Consider the following 22,605-nt stretch of genomic DNA (forward strand, 5'->3'; position numbering starts at 1 on the left):
ATTTAGCAAAAAACCCCCACTTCTGGGGTCATTTGGGTTGATTTTCCATATCTCTGGACCCCCTTGGTCGATTTTGATGATTGACATCTCTTTCTAACCGTCAGAGCCAATGGAATCGAGGGAAGGTTCCACATACACACACAGGTTACCAAATAAGGAGTGAGGGTGACGCGTAGCCAAAACCGGAGCTGCAACACACTCTGGTGGCTACCATTAGCAGCTAATATTTATTCTCCGATTTTTGCATAGAAATGGAATTATGGATTATCAATAATTTTTTCAAAATGACAGACACATTGGTAACCTATGATTAACCTTCAGCCAAGTTTTTTCTCGTTTTAATGCCATTGAACACGACTTTTGATCAGAATAACAGCTAAGGTCAGTATATCTCCGTGTTTTGCTACCTACAGTAAAGCTACTCGTGTGTTGTCTGTATTTGCTTCCCCTGTCCCGAGTTCAGATCGCTCAGTGATGATCCTTATATTTCTATAATCTGTGGAATCCCAGGATGTTATCTAAGCTTGTTTGTGCAGATCCAATAAATATATCGATCGGTATAGCTAGAGTTCTGTGCTAACGGCCTTAATATTTTTTGCCCGTGGCTAATTCAGAGGCTCAGCGTTAGCTTTGAGGTTTAAAAAAAAAAAAAAAAGATCAGTTAGCTGAGTTTCTTCCTTTACATAGATATGAAACATTCATAGTTTATTAAATCTTAAGAAGCCCTCAGACGCTTTTGCTCGCAGATGTTGTGGTTTCGGCCCCTTCGGCAGGTCCGTGGGGTTTAAGAGGTGGCAGTTTCTTGGTCAATGTCAATATTAAAATCAGTTGCATTAACTCAGCACTGGTATTATTGGATGTAATCCTGAGTTCAGTTTCCGAAGAGAAAGAGTTTGGTGGGTGCTTTCCTGATGATGACATGCTGTAATTAGCACGTTGCTCAAAAGTATAATGGGCTTCAGTCAAACATTTCGTGTGTGCAGTTTTTATGACTTTTGGCTCTAATTAGACATTTGTTTTGGCTCTAATTAGACATTTTTCAACTGACATTTCCCCCCTCTCTATTTCCCAGAATAAAATCAGTGCAAAAAGGTTGAACTACTGATTTGGTTTGGAAAAACATCTGCAATCGAATCAGTTCTCTATTAAAATATGCAGGGGGTAGAGATGCAAGCAAAACTGTAGACAAACATGGAATAATTGGTAATGGTATGATAATCTCATGTAGAGGAAGTACTACTTTGATATCAGAATGAGGTTTATTGGAATTACATTTTCACTTACAGGAAATCTGCCTTTTATGGTTTTTAGTGCAAAACATGTCCATATTAGGAGAAAATACAAGATCTGTCAAAGCGGTGGAAATGTCAAGAACATAAATATAAAGCAAAGAAAAACAAAATACAAATCTGAAAAAGATAAAAGTACTATAATTAATGTGTACAATATGTAGGTTTAGTGCAGGTTTTGCAAAACGGTATAGATAGAGGATGTGAAAATGTTCATAGTAATGATCATGTGGGATATACTGTTTAACAGAATGATTCAAAAAGTGTGTGTCCTGAGTGTTAGGGATCTAAAATCGTTTCTAACAGCCTCAAGGTCCTCGAGGGACGACAGATTGTTGCTAATCACTCTCTCAGCAGTACGCAATGGTACTGAAGTAGGACTTTAAACAAAGGACTTTTACTGGCAGTATTTTTACATAATAGTTTTGCTACTTTTAGTTAGTAGAAAAAGAAGTTGAGTTCTTCTTCTACCACTCCTTCTTCTCTGGCACAGAGTAGTTCAGGTGACTCCTGCGCTGTGTGTGCATCTCTGAGCCTCCGGTCCGAAGACATCACATCACATCACCCAGCGCTGTGTGTTCAATTCCACTGTCGTTAGGGGAGACCAAAGAGAACTCACGTTGTCATGGCAGCAAAGATAACCTCCCTCCATGGCAACCCTGACTGAGAGAGAGAGAGAGAGAGAGAGAGAGAGAGAGAAGTGCTCAAGCAGAGGAGTGCAAATACAAGTGTGTGTGTGTGTGTGTGTGTGTGTGTGTGTGTGTGTGTGTGTGTGTGTGTGTGTGTGTGTGTGTGTGTGTGTGTGTGTGTGTGTGTGAGCAGAATGGCACCAAAAGAGGCTGTGAAATCTGTCCGGATTAGTCACTGTGTTAAAGTGCACACACACAAGCTATATACACACATTGCTACACTTTCAGAGCACACAGGCAAGGTTAAGTGGAAAAACTACATCACTTGAGCCTCTACAGTCCTGCAAACGAGGCAATGAGCTCAGTGTTTGGGAAATGGAAGCACTGGTGGACAAAGTCAGGGGTCCTGACAAGGCTTGTTCTTCCATGAAGTCTTGCATTCATTTATTGATATCATACAAACATATAAGGATCCTAAAAGGTCTCCAGCCTTCTATTAGCTTGTTTGACATCATATAGGTCGAGTGGGTGGTATGGATGAACTCTTTTGCCAAACAATGTAACATCATTTTATATTGATATATACAGTATCATAAGACATATAATATAAATATGCTTTTATGCATGCAATACTTGGATAGGAATATCTTTGTTTGACCAATATAATTCATTATAATACTTAAAAACCCAAGATACTTTTTAAAGATGATTTTAATGTTGCACAAAAAGGCTTTATTCAATCAGGAATATTAAAGAGATGTCTGGTATTTGATTATTATCTATCATCTCATGCTGTATGTTTTCATAACTGCCCAACTTTCTACAGCTATTACCACTTACAAGAAGTATGCATTTGACACAAATATGGTGTTTCATTTTTGATCAAATGTTTATTATGCTAAAAAGTAAAGGCTACATTAGGGGTTAGAAGCAAAACGTACACAAACCTCTGACCAAGCTGCAAAGTGATGCAGTTGCATTGTGGTCCTTGTAGGCACCAGGTTTGACAAGGAAGACACATATTGGAATAATAACATATTTGCTGCATAGATTTTGATCTGATATGGAATTGTCTGACAAAGTAACACAGTAGGGATCGTACTCTACTAGATAGGTGTTTTGGAGACCTGTGTTGTTGCAGTGTTGCTCCTTAGGGGGGAGCAAACCCGGACAGTTTTAAAAATGCACGAATTGCAATGGAGCAATGCTGAGCCAACTTGTTGCTCATCAGAGTTGCTCCAAAATGTTGCGCAGACTTAACTGTCACCTCCGTCTTGCCACACCATATCAGCTTTTGTTAGGCAGAAAGGCATTGCAGTCCGTGTGATTTTGAGCAATGTCACTTCGTTTTGGGCGCTCATCTGAAAGGCGCGCTTTGCTTGACTGACAGAGCTGATTCTGCAGACACACAGGCATGTCCACACACACACACACACACACACACACACACACACACACACACACACACACACACACACACACACACACACACACACACACACACACACACACACACACACTTCTGTATGAAAAGCTTGCACATCTCTTCTCTCTTCAAAGCTTTGCAGATTGTGTTGATGGATGAAGAGCTCAGAGTGTAAAATGCTCTCTAATCTGCCCTCCCTCACCGCCTCACTCCTGCTTACCCCTCTCCCTCCCTTTTCTCCTCTGCTTTCCTCCCCTGTTTTCTTTCTCCCATGTTTGTACTTACTGCAATTATTTTTCCTTTTTGATCGAAGCTGCTTTATTTTTAAATACAGTGCCGCTTGTTTTTAAAAACAGACATGTGTGTAGTTGCAGCTTTTAATCCACAGTGACAACCATGGCCATACATGTAGTGTGAGCACAAAGTGATCGTCCTGCAAGGAAAGCAGACAGAAATATGAGTGACAGACGACATAATATCCAAAATGCATTAATGAAGAAAGAAAAAAGCATCAAAATACAGCACAGTGATGATCTGGTGGAAGTAGGGCAGATATAAAATGATGACTTCTCACAACTGGACCCTCCTTTCTGCTGGCCTCTCATTTATCTCTTGCTCCCTTCTTCCCTTTCTGTTTCCATAAGATTCCTCCCTTTAGACCAAGTTAATGTGTCATCACTTACCGTCCTCCCTCCCTCCCTTCCTCCCTCTCTCCCCCTGTCTCCCTCATTACTCCCAGCAGACCTGAGATAGAGCGTATCCTCTGTAGTTGTTTTGGTCCTTGAACAAACCGGGTAGGGCACGTCTTCCCTTCTCATTAACTACGTGAAATAAAACTGAACGACAAGCTCCTGAATTTCCCAGTATGTTGAGCAAACCGAACTTGGAGAGTGAGAAGATGTTCAGTGTGTGGACATATACTGTTTACTGTTTGCAACACCTCTCCTTAAGCCTGTGTCACATAGATAATTCAAAATGATACCTGTAAATGAATGATGAATACATATCTAAGTTAAATACTAGAGTTATCCTGAATACTGAAGTTATTTGATGATAAGAAAACATAACCTTCTTGGCAGTGGTTAAAACCAGGTTTAACCCTAAGGAATTGAAATGCTGTCAAAGGTTGGTAAACAAATCAAAATAAAGGTTTTATAATGCTGTGTTCACACAAACAGATATTGTAATGCAAGATCATATATTGTGATAACATTTTTCCAGAGAAGTTCACGATCTACATACAGTATCTGTGACTTCCCAGGTCATAATAATAATACATGTTTTAATCCTGTGTGGTTGCTAAATGAGATTTTATACAAGCAGTTTCTAGGAGACAGAATAAAACTGTGTTCGTACTAGCAAATATATAAGAATAGTAAGTGTGATTTACTGCAAAGCACATTTTTCAATAGGTTTTCTTGTCAAAATGTCCAGATTTTCAATTTAAATAAAAATACGCGCTCAAATATTGATATTGCAGTGAGCACAGAAATGGAATATTCTTTGGGATCCATTTGGGATGAAAGAGGAAAGGTGCTGCATGGTGGTGTTTGCTGTGTTTTACGATTTATATTCAGCTCATGACCTTTTCTGCAAAATGTCTATCCACTTTCTCTTTCTTGCGCCACAATCAACTGCTGCCTTTCTGAATGCCGTGAAGAGCATCCTTGAAAATGATAACCTGAAAGAGAGTAAAAGATGATTCTGGCAGGGATTGAGAGATGCAGGTGTGGAGATTGATGAAAGGGGGATTTAATTTGTGTCCTGCTTGCTTTCTGGCTCTCTCGCTATCCAGACAACATGGTATCCTTTGCCAACCTTCGCCAAACAAACACACTCGTAGCAGGTCTGACACTCCAACACAAACCTCCTAAAACACACAGAGAGACAGAGGACCACATGACAGCTCCATACTGCCAAGTTGAACCTGTCGGTGCCAGCAGAAGTTAGCAGGTAGCAACGGGAGAGGTAGCTAGGTCCAAAACAATTATCCCATTATTACCTTCTGATAAGAGCCTCGCTGCATTCTGCCGCCTCCACAGAAGGCCTCCACTGTTTGTCAGGTTTCAGGTAATTACTGCTGTTGTTCAAAACCTCGCACAGCCTCCCATTCCACATATTGTTCTTCCTTGTATTGACAAATAAAAGCACGGTCATTATAGCGAGTGTTTAAGGCTATCTGCTCTCAGTTAAACACCCACATTATCACACATGCGCAAAAACACATGCATTTGAGTAAGTAATTGATTTACATTCAGCATTCGTGTTGTACTCTGGAGCCTGTGTGCTGTTGAAGGGAGAAGAGGGCGGATGCTTTGTGTTTTCTGGTGTGGGAGCAACAGTGTGAAAACTCCTCTGCTGCACTCTACAGCAAGTTCTCTGAAAAGGGAGAACATAATATGTTTTCATGTGAGCATTATCCTCCCACTATGGTCATATTTTTAGCTATACATTTAAAACCACTCTATATTTCTTTCTACTTGTTTGAGTTGTTTCAAAAACATTTTGCTTGCATTGTGTATAAGTATGGATGCTGCATGAAGACAATGGTGATGACAGTTTACTAAAATCAAGGTACTCTTGTGACAAGGCAAGGTATGAATATGGTTCTAGTCATATAACATGGAGAGATGGAGATGTCATTTGGAAAAAACTGATTTGCATTTGTTAATTTATTACACAGTATAATATCGACTTTCATATTCCCAGATTCTTCCTTGTTCACAATAGAAATGCAAACATGATATCTTATAGTATGTATAAGATTCCCATGTTTACATTAAAAAAACAAAACAATAGAGGACTACTGGACAATTGGGAAAATTCAAATAAACTTCACTTATATGAGGTTAAGGGATCACCACAGTTAATATATTTCTTCGTGAGGAGACCTGAAAGGATATCTGTACCATCAGTCGTGGCAGCCGTTTTAAATAAATAAAAAATATAGAATCTCTGCCTCCCTGTTAGGGGTTATATTCATACAGATATTTCAATCCGATATGTGATGCAGAAATATTGTGTACATTTTCATCAGAAGCAAAACAACTACTCTATGCCGGAAATAACTTTATGTAACCTTAGTATGCTGTAGCTAGTGCTGTACTGTATATCTTTGCAGATCCTTCAGTAACACCGAATAAAATGAATAGGTGACTACATTAAGACAACCTTAGACTTTAGAGCTATCTAGTTATAGCACAATGGAACTACTGTTTAACAAGTACTGAGCTGAATTGAATTTCGTTATCATCTTACATTAATGTTATTTGAAGCGGCTATTGTTTGCTTAAATTCAGAGCTTATAATGTAAGCAAATGGTACCAGAAGTGAGGCTTTGTTTGTTAACCTGCTAACCTTAAAGGCTATCGTTGTTCGACTAATCTTCTTCTCTTCTCATCTCTTTAACTCTTCTCCGTCCAGCTGTATCATTCCCTCTCTCTCCATCACTCTTCTCCTCCTTCACTTCCCCTCTCTCTCACCATCTGTCCAGTTGATCTCTGTTCTGTGTCCTTCCACTATCTTCCTTTTCATCCTGTCATAAGCTCATGCTTTCTCATCAAATTCAGTACTGGGAAGCCTTTTTCAACATTTCTAACACACACAGTTTTCTTTTATAACCTTGCCAGCTCCTATTGGCAGATATTCACAGTCTTCTTATTGTTAAATATTGGCTCCTGAAAAATTGAACGAGCCAGATGTGATTGCAAGATCTTAGAGCCTTGGCTTGCCCACACACACTTGAAGTGAATTTGCTGAACGGCATTGTTTAACTATAATTTGGTTGTGTATTCAACGGCCTCAGTTCAATATGATGGTTGTGTTGGCTTCATGTGAGCAAGAACATCAGTTATCAGTGTAAAACAGAGAGGAAGAGGATGCTGTTTTAACATGCTGGGAATTGTTCAACTTTGTAAATCAATCAAATCACCATCCAGCATACAGTACAGCCGGATGGTGCCATACATGCTTCTTCACACTCCACTGAACCACAAACAGAGTGCAGGTTAAGTCAGCCTGCCCTACCAGAGCCAAAACAAGTCTGACTCATTTGTAACTGCAAAGAGGTCCCCCGTCAGCTGACAGACACTTACAAAGGCCGCGAGGACTGACAACTCGCAATCTCCAGGGCCAGATGGAAAGGCGGCCGTTTCTCAATGTCAAGTATAGCTGCTGCAGAGCCACTATTTCAAGTATACTACGTCATCGAGTGGTGCCGAAGGACTGTTTAATTGCATGTTAAATGCCCAGCATTCGGGGCCGTAGTATACTTGAAACAGTGGCTCTGCAGCAGGTATACTCATCAACATTGAGAAACGGCCAGAGAGACAGACAACAACAGAGGAAGCCATCGCTGCTGTGTGAGTGATATTTGGGAAAATGTATTAGTCCAAATGGTTCTACATCTTGTTTCAGATCCCATATCAAGCAGCACCTGAAATGATAGCAGACTCTAATCACCATCTGCCTATCAAAATCAGCAGATGTGAATACATATACAAATATATTATCTATTTTATCCGTTCAATAAACAATGCACTGACATTTCGCAAATTCAATTTGATCTCAAGAGGTCGAAGAGAGAATCAGATTTGCGATTACAGAAAAAAAGGAACTGAAATCCATTTAAGATTGACCATCCAGTCTTGTTTTTATACAAGGACAGGACAGCGGCTGCATCCACCCTCCATTGTACGACTTATAACATTAACTCAGGGGTTGCCAAGGCTAAAAAGGATTTCCGAGCCTGATCGATGGCCAATAAGCACACGCAGTCGGACAGCATTAAATCTCTTGGCACACATATTCATATGCAGTTGGATTTGTTTAAGTGCTCTGTATCAGTCAGCCCAGGATAGGAATGGTAACAGCACAATCTATTTAATGCAGCGTCCCCAGATTCATAGTGAAGCGATCAAATGAAGTCACAGTTTCTTAAAGTGGCTGGTTTTAAATGGCCTGCGGACATAATTATTACTCATGTATTTTATTTGAATGGCTAGCAGGGATATGTCTCAGACTTGTGAGCGTATTTCAAAACATTTTGGTGGAAAATTAGGCCATTGCCGGAGGAAAAAAGTAATTAGTGCCTGATGCTGATCTAGCAATATTCAAAGGATGTCTTAAAAAATCTGTTTTCTTTCCTGACTTAAATGAAACAAAACGTGTCCTATGAGCGGATTGTTGTCGCCAAGGCAGTGTTTTTTCATCTCTTAGTGCTTTCAAAACTAAACTAAAAGTAATAGTATAGTAACAGTATAGGGTTAGTCAAGTGGACAAAATATAGGTCTGATTACTTCTAGACTGTCCCCTATTTTTTTATTTTGCGAATTATGTTTTCTGTTGCTTTAATTTCGGAGATACCTTTAGTTTCTTCCATGTGTAGGAATAAAATGTTATCTTTTCATTGAAGCCCTGAGATATGATGCATTTTTGCCTGATAAGACTCAAAGAACACATTCCTGCTGCTCGACGGAGCATGCTCTGTGTATGGCAAAATCTGTTCATTCAATAAAAATAGAGACGTGAGCCAAAGAAAAACTCAGGCTTTGATATTTTCCATCTAGATACAGCGGAGAAAGAAGGTGAGCGGTCATTGTGCGCCCGTCCTCAGCCAGAGTCCTTCACCTCGCTGCCGCTGTTCTGACAAGCTGAGCCATGGGAGCAATTAGGAGACGGACAGAGCGCGGATGAGTGCTCCGACCCTCCACTCCTCACTCCTCCGTTGTTTCCTCTCACGTCGGTCCTCTCTATCGATCTACCATATATTATGTAAATCATTCTGTACTCTCAGTCCAGACATCGCATATTCACTGTCTTCATTTATTATTAGTATCATTAGTCCTCGTTCTGTTCTATTACCATAATTATTATTCATGTGCCTTTGGTTGCCCATCTATAATTTAATGCTGATAAGCCACATATTCTGAACATCATTTTTAACTGTAAAGTGTGTTAGCTGAAATGCTCTCATTACTTTCTACTGACTGTGGAATGGTAGAAATGATTTATTAGGGTAGAAAGCAGCTTACAGCCTCTCCCCATCATCAGTTTTACCCCTAAAGCTTTGTTCTTCAATTCTCGTATTCCCAACTGCATTCATATTCCTCCCCTAAATCTCACCACTCTACAACAATCCTTCCTACATATTTTAAGTTCTTCTCTCAACACCATTATTTTATGATTGTGATAAGATATGACAAATAAAATGTATTATTGGTTGATATTTAAAAAGGAAAGAAAATGTCTCTTGTATATCAAATTTAAGAAGATTTCAATATGATTTGAACTTGCACAAATGAAAGTTGACAAAGTACTGTAGCAGCCCTGCACATTAACTAACAAACATGCACGCACACAGGCATACACAAACACACACAAACACACACACACACAGCTGTCTGAATGTTGAACATATGCAGGAACATAAACAATACCCATGAGACAGAGAGTTCGGGAAACATTAGAGTAATGAACTGTATCTGGTGATGTAAACAACATTTCAGGTGCGCTAAGTGTCCTGTGTGTGTTTGTGTTCTTTCCTTGTGTGTATGCAAAGGAAGTCCTATCATTAATAATATGTCTTCTCTTGCTACGTCTTCATCCAGCAGAGTAGGAGCTGATTAGCAAATCTAATCCAGATGTTTGGTGACTCCTCAGAGACATATTAATGATTCATAATTAGTGTGTGTTCGTGTGTGCAACGGTTATGTTCACATTATTGAGGATGCATTTGGATATATTGTCGTTATCGATTAGTACTGTCTATTTCCTCAGTGCACATGTTGTCTAGGTGTTGGAGCACAGAAGGTCTCAGATCATATTTTAGGAGCAACTGAGCATCACTCTGTAAAAGGGAGACATGTTTATTCATTATGCTATTGTTAATGCTGTTGTTCTCTTTTACCCCTTTATGTGTTACGTTTTCCGTCATTTTAAGCCCACCTGCTATTTGAATTAAAGTCTATACCCTAAGAGCACATTCTCCTCTAACCAATACAACAGCATGCATAGACAAAACCTTTGAAGTTTTGTCTCCATAGAGACCTTTCTTAATTGCATTAGCATAACTAGCATCTATCTCCTGCTTAACATGCGCTGTACTCCTTCATACTGCATACATGCGGGAGAAAGACTATTGATGTTCTTTAACGACAAACAAAACGGCTGATACAAAAACTAGAAAGCCCCTAATTGCAGTCAAATGCTCTTTTTGTAAATGTTTCTTATGCATTCAAGTTGTTGCTTTAATTTCTGCCAAATCCTATACACTGTCTCTTTAAGATTTTTAACTGAGATGACTATAATCCATATCAATCAGTTAAATGTCTAATGATTATACTTTTCAAGGTTGCTAAGCATTTCAAATGTTTCTGGTATTTTCCTAATCATTTGAACACAATAGCCAACCACCATGTCTGGTTAAAGAAAATACAACACCTCTGACTGCATTTTTATGAAGGAGGCTGCAGAGGACGTTCAAGTAAAAAGTGTTTATAGGTCACCTCTGGGTGTGTAATCCCAGAGAGGGAGATTATATTTGTTTATACCAGACAGAAAAGCAGCTTTCACATTGTGCAGTTCTGCATTTTTCCTGCATTTACTTCTTTGATTCTGTGGTCCAAGATGCCGTTCATCAACCTTTACACTTTGCTGTAGCTCTACTGGATGAACTGTTTTCTTTATTTATCCCACTGCCCTCTAAGAAACGGTGAATCCCCTGACTCAAAAAGAAAGATAGCATGAGCACTGCATGGACCTTCTTCCAAACCCATTTTCCTTGTTTCTGGAAAATGGTAAACTGTGACGCTTGTTGAACTCAATAGATGACACCTGAGGCAAACCGGCCATGACTGACCTGAGTTCAGAGGAAAATTGTGTTTTCTCAAGTTGGCATTTCAACAGTTTTTGTTTCCATCAGAGATGCGATCCATCTCAACAGTGGAGTGTTTGTTCTTTGTTGCCACACACTACTGTAACTGTGCTCTCCTAAACCGGATATCCAGTCCTCCAGAGCCCCGGTCCCAGTACACGGCCTCCTCGACGTCGCTCCGCCCCCTCTCAGATCCCCGCTCTGACGTTTGCTCCTCAGAGGCTCCTGCTTTGAGTGCTTTCCTTGTTTCACTGACTATGAGAATTTGGCTTAAGGAGCAAAGAGATTAGAAGTCACCTCTGCAAAGATGTCCTGGAAGAAAATCAATGAAAAAAGTAAACCGTTCTCACATTCAGCTCTAGAGATATTGATTGAGATAAAACAAGTGTTTTTTCTTTTGAAGTGTCTCATCAATCTGGTATCAGAACGTAAGTTAAGAACTACAGCGATACATACGAGTACTGCACTGAAGTAGTAATTGTTTTGTATGTGTTTCTTTTACTTTATACAGCTTTTCAGAGTGAAATAGTGCATGTTCGGCTATGATTAATAGTTACTTTTTGTAAAACATTTGTAGCTTAAACAAACTCTACAATCTTAAGGATTAAACCATAACAATTTTAGTTTGAACCCCCTTTAAGAAAGAAGCACTTTTTATGCAAAAGTAATTGTAAGTATTAGTAGGGTATAAAGCAAGATACACTATGTTATACTGTTGTAAGGGGTACTTTTATATAATGAAAAGGAATACCTCTTCCATTACTGAAGAACCAGGTTTACCAGGGGCATCAGTTACCTAATGCTCTTATCCACCACCTGCACATTGATATTATGTGCAATGACAGAGTAGCTCGGGGCTCTGTGTAATGCTCAAGGACACACAGGGATCAAACCTGTGACCTTTCAGTTATCGGTTAAAGATACCACCCAGTTGCTCTAGCAGGCATGCTGTTACACACTTCATTACATTCATCATTACAAAACTGCCCTAAGAGGATAAGAAAGTCTTTCATTTACATTTTATGTAGCTAACTGATCCCTGACCTAAGCGCTTCTACATGTGATGAGCAGGTGAGGGCTTAGTGTCCCCATTACAGACTTCAGCAGGACTCATTTCATTCTGCGCTTTGCTGGATCTTAAAGCTACATTTTTGATCTGGTTCCAGAGGATAAATAATATCTCCCTTAAGGAACAACTACAGCCTGTTAACAAAGCCGAATCCTGAGGAAATATATTGTCCACTGACTTCTGCTTCCTTTTGACTGGTGACCTTTAAGCTTTTCTTATTTAATTTATCTTTATAGAGGAGGCCTTCTCCCGGCACTAGCTCACCCTGTTTTCGAGTTAATTAATTTCATAATCATCAAATTTCCCTTAAGGCATCAGAAGTTATAACATGGATTTAATATTATAACTTTTTCTCATTCGATATTAATAGCTATTTTGAATGCATGTTTCTAGGCATGTCTTGCACAAGGCTTCACTGAAAAGTCGCAGTAAAATAAACCATTACAAACACGGGAGATTGAGGTGCGTGTGTGCTGCAGTAAAGCAGGCTTCAGGGGGTAATAGGAAGATGACTGAATTGTTTTTTATGCTTCCATCACTGATGTATTGATTGGTTCATGAACTGATATCCCATTGTGTTTGCTGCCCGCCTGCCTCTCTGTCTGACTCTGCTGCTACCACGAGTGGGAAGGAGCTTCTCCATCTGCTTCTGGATCTCCATCTCTGTCTGCCTTTCACACGCCGCTATATTGTCTCCGTCGTATCCTCCTTTATATCTCACTTTGCTCCTTCTGCCACTCTGTTATCTGTTTTTATCAGCGTCATTTTTCTCTCCCACCCCCCTCCTGTCACACTCCCCCTTTCTCTCGCTCAGACACACACTTACATATTCACCTCTTCTCCTCGGGCGAATGTGAAGAGGTGTCTGTTTCCCCCATATGGCCTGTCAAGTTCCTGCAGTGTGGGTGGTGTGTTGCATTCTAACATGGCGTGGTGTTAAAAAAAGGAAAGAAATCATATGTTGAATGGAGATGAAATCGACTGTGATGAAGCATTACCTTCAAAGAAACTGCCTTTGAACCTAGGATGCACTGTGCAGCCATAAATGTAAGTTTATTTCGTGGAAGATATCATTTATAAATCAATTATTTTCTACAATCCAGAGGGGTGGATTGTTAGAAATCTAAACAGGTGGCGTGTGAAAGATGTGGGTAAACATAAACAATGCTTAATCTTCTGATTAGGGAAACAATCCTACTGGATCTTTTCTAATCTGGTTTGATTGTTTGTCTTTTTCCATAATACGCAATCGTCAACAGCTGAACACTCTGATGCATAACAAAGGAATGGGAGAATGTGTGCATGAAAATGTGTGATGATAAAGTATAATGACAGAAAAATATACAAATGTTGACATTTGAATGTTTGTTTTGAAGCAATGATACCAATTGTCTGCCAGTTGATTGACAAGATTAACTACTTTTTATTTCATCAAGGATATTTACTTAGTATAATATGACAGCCAATTTGACTTCTGAGTTTCAATGTATAGGAAGTTTGCATACTTTAATTAAAATTTTTTAGTGTTTGACTATATGGAAGAAAGAAATTGGGCCTTAAGGATTTCTTTTGGTGCTTTTTTGGCTTAACCCAAATAGTGATCACAAATTTTAAAGGGACCTTTTTTATTTTGACTGTAACTTGTTGTTATGCTTTTCATATGAACATGGTGTCACTGTTCAAGTTTGACTTTCCTAGATAGAAAATCCAAATAAGAAGCAAAACACAACAGGAATAGTTTGATTACACTTTCTTTCTTTGGGTGTCTAGTGTTCATTTTGGTCTGAAGTGTTGATGTATCATATCCAGTATCATGGGGCAAACAGTGTGAATTCAAAGGAGTACTAGGAAGCTGGTCAAATTAATATTTGAATATAAACATGATCATCTTTCCAACGGCCCTGGGTGGATGAGGTTAAACAACTAAAGCCCAGTGGGCCCAGTCACATGCCATGCAGTCAATCCTATCTTTACTGATGCAGCCAATTTTAGTTAAAGACACATTGCTTTCAGTCCAAACTATAACAGCATGCTTTGTTTCCACTTGCATCCAACAGAAACAAATGTCTCTCTGTTATCTGTGTGGCACAGCAAACAGGGTGATGCGTGTGTTGGTGGTGATAGTGTTTCTACGATGTCATATACTGGAGCGCTAATGACAAAACAGCCCTGTCTACTGCGTTCAACAGAAAACAGGGTGATGTTGATGTGGTTGGGAGAAGCTGCTGGGATATATCATAATGGTGTATTGACCAAAAGAAGGATTTTCTTTGGTATTTGATTCTACTGCCACACCCTTGGCCCAGATTCAGCCGTTATCAGAAGCATAAGAGCATTATCTTATCATGAAGGAATATTGCATCAGTCCAGCAACTGGCCGATACATGTATGAATCCACTTCATTCACGGGGGCAGTCTTCATTCCTGAGCTGTAGCGTTACCCTGGCGACCTCCTGAGGTTTACTGCAGAGTTCAACCAGATTATGAATAATGGAGAAAGGTCAGGATATATTTTTAATGGATTCATACACAACATGGCTGCAGCTGCATCAACAGAGACACTGTAGCGATCGTTTCTATTACAAAGGGCGGGGTTATTGACTGGACTGTTGCTCCGACTTCTGTGTTGAATCTACAATAAAAGTGTCAGCAAACTTTAACATAAGCTAGCCTCTCTATGTAAGAGTTGATACCACTAATCTGTTTCATGTATCTGGTTTAATTTCAAGCACCATTTAAGAGTGTCAGATCATATATTCTGCAGGAAGCGGTTTGATTCAATAGATAATCAGCTGTATGTTTCAGATGGGTGGGCAGCACAGACTAATAATTCAAAATCATGCATTTGTAATTTCCTTCGTTTCAGTGGTACAAAAGAGAAAGTATTTTCTGCCTTTAGAAAAACAAGTCTTCTTTTCATTTTTTAAAGCGTCTACACAAAGTCGGTCTCCACATGCATAAAGCGCTGATTGCTTGCTGTGTGATATGAGGAGCTTTAAAGTAATTCCTCTCCATAATAAGCTGTTTTCAAGTGCATCAAAGAAAGGGGTCAGGGTGGGTCTTAATCAGTCATTCCACATCTGTTTCTGCTCTCAAAGGCAGGTCACCATGACTTTAAATGCGTCCTTTAAGTGTTCCTCAGTGTGTGATGTGAGATGTAATTTAAAAGGAGTATCAGTAGCATGAAGCCTCAGAGTCTTGTCCCCCCGTTGACACCAAGTAAACAGCCACTTAGTTAGCGTGTCCCTGTCCACCCCCATAACGCTGATGGAGACTAATGATCACACCCATGTGTAATTGCTCTGACATATCACAGTGACAGATCACATAGAGAGCAGAACATCAAGAATGGCTTAACACCAGTTTCAAAATGGACACAGGAAATTAGGGGCATCCGACCATAATGGAAGCTTGTATTATATTTTCGACTCACTCACTGGGATAAGTCTGACTTTTTAAAGGCAGCTATTTATCTTTGACATGCAGGGAATGCAGACAAATGCCGACAAGCATATTCATGGACCACACATTTGAAATTTGTGACATGGCGGAAAATATAATTTTTAAACATAGCTATCCAATGCTCTTGATTTGCATAATTATAATGAAGTGCTCGCTCAGAAGCACCCAATCAGGATGTCAAGTAGAAAGTAGGAGGAAATAAATCCTTTTATATGTTAATCTGCTTTACTTCAACATTGTCTAGCCTGCCAGGGAAATGAATGTTTCACACCTAACATTACAGAGGCATTTTGTATTTGCATCAGTAGGCAGAAAGGCAAATGTGTAATTTCATTTGATTCACTTTAAATTAGTTCTGCTTTTTTAGTTGCTATTAAGCATTTTTGACACTATTTTGACTCTGTCTAAGCGAGTGCTAATAATATGTTTGTTCATTGCTGTCAAGATGGACCAGAAAATGTAATTTTGTTCCAGATGTTACACCTCATAGCTTCCTGTGGTTTAACAAATACAGTTTCTTCAACGTATTTACAGGACAATAACGTTTTATGCTTCTCACCGTGTTCAGCTGGAAGTTGAAAGATTTATCTCGGCAAAGGTTTTATGGGAGGAAAGATGCTGATAGTTTCATCAAGCTAATTAAAAAAAGATACACAACAACTGAAAATCAATACATTTTTCTCCCTCACGATCATTAACACCAAAGTCAATGTGGGTCGTCATCGAGGGCTGGGATTGAATTAACATCTATATACTATATTGAATAACCTTGAAAAAAAGATATGCCAATCAAGATAAGTATAATCATGTTGATGTTCGATGCAATGGCGTCGTGCCTTTCATGAGAGCAAACCCTCACGTTAAAGTATTTGTATACATTTGGTGGCTTTTATTAGCAATTTGCTTCGAAAGATAACTCAATGATAATGATGAAGTCTTTGAACAAAATGGCAAATTGCTCTTCATATCCTGTTTGTATATGCAAAACATTTAAAAAGGCACAATAAATAGGATTTCCCTAAATCTTGTGTATGGACTAATACAAAAATAACCATCTCTTCTGACCCACTATATCTATCAGTATGTTTTTGTAGAGACATCATCCCCTGCCTGTATGTTTGGATATTTTCTGGACGTTTTTGGGCTTCAACTTGAGATAAAAATGCAGTTACCAGATATAGATCGTATAAACACATCCAAGAAAGAGCTACGGAAAAGGAAACGGCGCCAACAAAATGCAAATATAGCAAGACGAAAGGCAGGGCAAATTTCAGTTTTTGAATGTTTGGTTGCTTTACATCAGACAAATCCTAATCATACCGTAGGATCTTAAGGTTGCAAGTGATATTAGTCAAACTTGAAGCACAAATGAATTATGTCATAGTCCTAATTTAATAGGACTCTATGAGACATCTTGTCATAATGAAGTCCTTTATGTTAAGCTCAAATCATGTGAAAAAAACATCACCATCTGCATAACAGGAGGTGATATCTTTTAGGATTACAGGAAGATTTAGTGTAAGCTGAGACAACTCTCCTATACATGTAGCTTTAGTGCGCTTTGATCTTTCACTTTTGCAGAACATTTGTAATCTAATGAGGAGGGAACTTATGAGAACTTTTCTTGCATATTCATTAAACCATTATTTATTCAAGAAACCTAATTAGAAGTTCATATTTGCAATAGGCCTGTTTCACTGAATACATTTGAACATGTCACAGCAGGAACAGAGCAAGACTAAATAATGGACTGGAAGATGGCTGAATCCTGTGGATCTGCTCTAGTTTCAGGCCAGTGTTGTGCATGCTGATTCAGTCATGGTGTGCTGCAGAACAGACATTGGTCATTTTGGAAGGCACACCATTGCTTTTCGAATAATGAAAACATTAAAAAGTGGATCACATCACTTTAGTTCTGATGTTACTTCCCTGGCTTCATGTAATAATACTGCATAATACTACTAGTGGTTGATAAAGCACTGAATGGTTTGGTAGTCAAAGTACATGTATGATCTTCTTCAATATTATATTATAAATTCAGAACAGGTCTGCTTTCTGTCCCTAGAGTAAATATCCTATATATATATATATATCTATATATCTGGAACAAACCCCCAGAAAAAATGTCTGCTGCAAGTCTCATTATAGCCAATGACCTTGCCATTTGCCTCTCATTCAATCAAACAATTATGCCTTTCTTAAGCAGCAATGTAACTTGTATTCTTGTATGTACACCTGTCTTAATGTATACAAGCTTATTTTAATTTCTCTTGGCTCTTTAGTGACTGTTTTAATTGTATTTGAATTGTAATTCAAAATGTGTTTATTTCGCACATTTTTCCTGATGCTTTTAATGCTTCCTATAAAGCACTCTGAATTGCCATGTTGTTAAACTGTTCTATATAAATAAGCCTGCTTTGCCTTGCCTGTGACAAATTGGCAATGCTAAAAGGCACAGGTCACAACTTGAGCCATCCATCACGAAGCTCAACACGAACACCTTGCCTTGAGGAGCCATTCACTTCACTCAGCGGTGTCCTACTGTGCCATTTATTATGGCTACACACACACAATCACACACACTGGTGCAGATACTCCATCTTTCTCACTGTCTAGTACTAACCCTGCCCCACTTATATCAACCACACACTCACAACCCTGCTTTATGGCTCTGGCACACACACTGACCGGATTTTGTCCTGCCCTCAGGTGACGATTCTGATCATCCTGGCCCTGGCCTTCCTCGCCTGCATCGTGTTCCTGGTGGTTTATAAAGCCTTCACCTATGACCACGCCTGCCCAGATGGATTCATTTACAAGGTAAGAACCATAAGTGGCACACGTTTCATTACAGCTTTACAACACATCTATTCACAGCCCAGAGACAGACAGGTTGTTAGCAGGGCAGCTGGGTAGTAAAGTAGCTTCCACAGGATGAGATAAGTAAAGCTCCAAATAATCCCTATTTTAATACTATTTTCAAATCGGATGATGGATATGATTACTCCATACAAAAATCCAACACTCCAAGGGTACATCATCAGATAACTGTTTTTTCGAAAAGTCCAAATAACAACAACTAGATATAAAGTGTTTACTAGTGAGCTTTAGAAGTGCTTAAGCAGATGTTGTTACCTTTGGAGAAAGCCAGGATCAATTTCTGCTTTGTTGATGTTTTTCAGCCCGCGGTAGTAGCAACACATCCTTTGAGGATTGTATCAAGGTCCTCAAAATGAATAAGGGTATTTCTTAAAATGGCCTCGAAGAAATTGAAATGTTTTTATTTTTAGCACTAGAGTTATATTGTCCCTACATTGTCTCCTTATCTACTTTCCCTCCTGTCAAAAGAAGTAAAAAAAAAAGCTGAAAAAAAACGTACAGCCCTATTTTTGCTCATTTTTGAGGTCATGTAATGAAAATGCTAACCGGCTCACCATATAGGCACTCAATCAATGGTATCAGTGTTTTTTTTAGTAAAATCTCATGTTATTTTAGGCTTTACTGCTTTCATTCAGAAGCCAAATGTAATTAGCCATGTCCATTTTAGGGGAACTGCCTATTTGACAATAATTACCACATTATGGTCACCAACCCCCAATTGATATGGCTGGGGCCGTAAAAGATAACGGCTTATACAGCCAACCTTATCCAACAATCTGCTGTCTAGATATGCATAGTAATAGTCTAGAAAGGTTTAACTCTCCTCTTGTTTCTTCTCCTCTTTCTCCTGCACTGCACCTAAAACACAAGTGTCTCTGTACTTTGTGAGAGGTCACCTTGGAAGTACTGTATGTGTCTCTGGACAAATCTTAAGGTAGAATAAATCTAGTTAAAGTCCCTGCAGGGGCTCTGCCTGCAGTCTGCTGAGGTATTATTAGCAGTGTCACATGCGTGTACAACGGGTGCAGAAGTGTTAATAGAAAACCTGCTAATACAATATGGCACACACTACACAACAGCACATAAGGTTGTGAATATATGCACTCCAAGCAACTTACAATTCTCTACAGACTCAAAATACAATAATTTACACACTACATTACAGTTGAATGGCCTGTGTATCCCCTCAACATACAGGGTGCTAATGAATTAAGTTATGTTAATGTAATGGTTTCTTCTCTCTCTTCCCTATTCCGTCAAAAAATGTTTTTTATCTTTCCTCATAAAAAATTCTCGTGAGACATTTGTGTTTAGTTTTGGCCTACTGGGAACCACACAGTGTATTTTGTAAGCTAGGTATAAACAAGAGTTGTTTAGACATTGATGTTAGCTTTTTGAGGCATGTTTTTTTTTATAAAGATCATATAATGATATGATCTTTATAAAATTACTGAGTAATACCAAGTATACCACTCATTTTATATTTCTATAAATGTAAGTGTACATTTTCCCATAAAAAAGTGTGGCATTTCACTGAGTTAGAATTTTCTCTGACTGAGTAGAGGATACCTCAATAACAAGTAAGAACTGTTATATTTGATCTGATTCCATTCATGTAAAATACACGTTCATGTAAATATCGTTGGTAAAAACATTGTTTTTTTACTACAGATTTTGGTTACAGTATATTGTCCCACCTTGATAACTACATGTAGCACTTGAACAAAGAGTAATTGATAAATGTTCTGAACCTCACTGTTTCTCCCTCACAGCACAAGCGGTGTATCCCAGCCTCTCTGGAGGCGTACTACGCCGCCCAGGATGCCAACTCGAGGGGCCGTTTCTACACAGTGATCAGCCACTACAGCATGGCCAAGCAGACCACCTCACATTCTGTCTCCCCCTGGCTGCCTGGAGGGGCCACAGGGCAGCAGCCTGACCCGAAGCCCCCAGGCAGCGAGGGCCACTAAGTTAGCCGTCATTTGAGGGTGTTCATGCAGACATGAAGAAACACCGGAAGATGTAGACACAGAAACACACACGCACACACGTAGGTGACAAGTTAAAAATATAGAGACGTACACATCCATAACAGCTACATATATAGTGAATATATAGGCTGACAACATGCATGCAGACATTAAAAAACCATGAGCACATGCTAGGTCTTATTCTGATGTACGATAGTCTCTTTGTTTCCCATTAAACCTTTGCTATATTGGGATTATCACTGTCTGCTGACACACACACACACACACACACACACACACACACACACACACACACACACACACACACACACACACACACACACACACACACCATGTTTTTAGTCCCTCTCTCTAACTTATTATTTATTGAATGTCTTGATATATTTATTTTCTAATGTAATGTATGGATGATTTGTATGTGATTATCTTTGTACATAGGAACAAGTCAATATGGAATTTCACGCTCGCTGAGTCCTTTTTTTCTTTCGTTAAGTGTGTATACTGTAGTTATTGTATATTCATTCACAGCCCTTGTTCTTTCCTGCCTTTCTTATCCAAACTGCGTAACCTCAGGCACATTCGACAAACACATCACACAAACAGATAACTCCATATTCTAAATAAAAAAATGTCAGTATGGTCTTGTATTTCTGTAACACATTTTTAAACATTTCCGCTGTATTGTCTAAGGTTTAACAGCAATTTCAACAACCGCAACACATTGTGTGTTGATTGAATAACATTATTTTCCCATCATGGCTGTTCGGTGGCTCTTATACAGTAACATTTCAATGTGCTGTGCTATATCCTGAAATCTCTGTAAATAAAACTGAGCGCTCAGGCTAGTTTTTGTGTGTATGCCTTGTAGTAGCTTTTATTAGGAGGTTTTTCCTTTTGGTTTTTACAGACCTACAGTTGGTTTCTGCAAGTTACTTACATAGCCTATTGCTTCAGTCTTGTAGGTCCATTTAACAAAATGTTGCAGACGGGAAAATAAATACAGTGCATATCCCGGTCTCCTGCCTGTTATTACCGCTGTGTTTTTGTTCTGATTATGGATGGGCTTTAACTGCGGCCAAGTTTTCTTCCTGTACTGTTATTTCTCATTTTGTAATGTTGGATCTGTTGTCGAGAGCGCTTTTACGAGATATTGTGATTTTGTTAGTTGATATGTAGCGATACCTGGTGTAATTGATCAGTGTGCATCCCTGTCCCCTCTTCTCTTGGTTTGAATTCAAAATAAAACAAGCTGTGACCTGTTCTGAGTGTGTCTGTCTGTCCCACTTACTGCTGTGTCTGCCTAGCACACACACAAAGGTCAATCCAGCCCGGAGATAGTGCAGTGTGAATGCCAGTGATGGTTTTTCCTACGGGTTGTATTATTCAGATTGTCATACTCCTACAAAAATCCACCCTACATTAGATATGTATTCTGCCCCCCGTGTACAGAAATGTTCAGGGCTGCAGACAGATTTGTTGGCTGTAATGATGAGCAGCTGTGATTGACAGCAAATAAGGTACCAGAAGAATACATGTATCTGCAATAGCTACTGGATATATTATCTGTCTACAGAGTCCTCTGTGAATGGCAGATAAGGCCTCATTTTTTCGTACGAGCAGCACGAACAACAGAGTCTTCAGTGAGTGACAAGAAGAGCTAGCTTTTCTATTAGAGGCTTGTATTTTAATGAATCCGTCAGCTGTCTGTTTTTAGTAAATCGCCTGCCGACTAAACAAAACAGAAAAACTCAACATGAAAGAAATATAGGGTTTGTCACTCACTAAAATATAAAACACATGTAGATTTAATTTCACATTTAAATGTCCAGGAAGTGGCAATTTGTACAGTAAGCGCACACCCTCCTGCATGTTAAGCAGAATCCAACAGATAAAAGCAATATTCAAGTTTTGAAGGTTTCAAAATATATGTAATTGATATCTCAAAGACAAAGAGGCAGTAATAGCATAAAGCTTTGTTTATTTTCT

At 39.1% G+C, this 22,605-nt stretch overlaps 2 protein-coding genes across 4 annotated transcripts in view; both read left to right on the forward strand.

The window, feature by feature from the left end:
* Nucleotides 1–20,923, forward strand: part of nsg2 (neuronal vesicle trafficking associated 2) — a 31,041-nt gene extending 10,118 nt beyond the window's left edge. The window contains exons 4-5 of the mRNA XM_010795184.1: nt 18,458–18,568; nt 20,401–20,923. Of these exons, the coding sequence (XP_010793486.1) occupies nt 18,458–18,568; nt 20,401–20,598 (309 nt within the window). The 3' untranslated portion in view covers nt 20,599–20,923. The remainder of the gene's footprint in view (nt 1–18,457; nt 18,569–20,400) is intronic.
* Nucleotides 1–22,605, forward strand: part of gtpbp3 (GTP binding protein 3, mitochondrial) — a 633,967-nt gene that overhangs the window by 179,200 nt on the left and 432,162 nt on the right. The window lies entirely within an intron of this gene.

This window comes from Notothenia coriiceps, unplaced genomic scaffold (assembly GCF_000735185.1).
Source record: "Notothenia coriiceps isolate Sejong01 unplaced genomic scaffold, NC01 NC01_scaffold00037246, whole genome shotgun sequence".
Taxonomy (NCBI): Eukaryota; Metazoa; Chordata; class Actinopteri; order Perciformes; family Nototheniidae; genus Notothenia; species Notothenia coriiceps.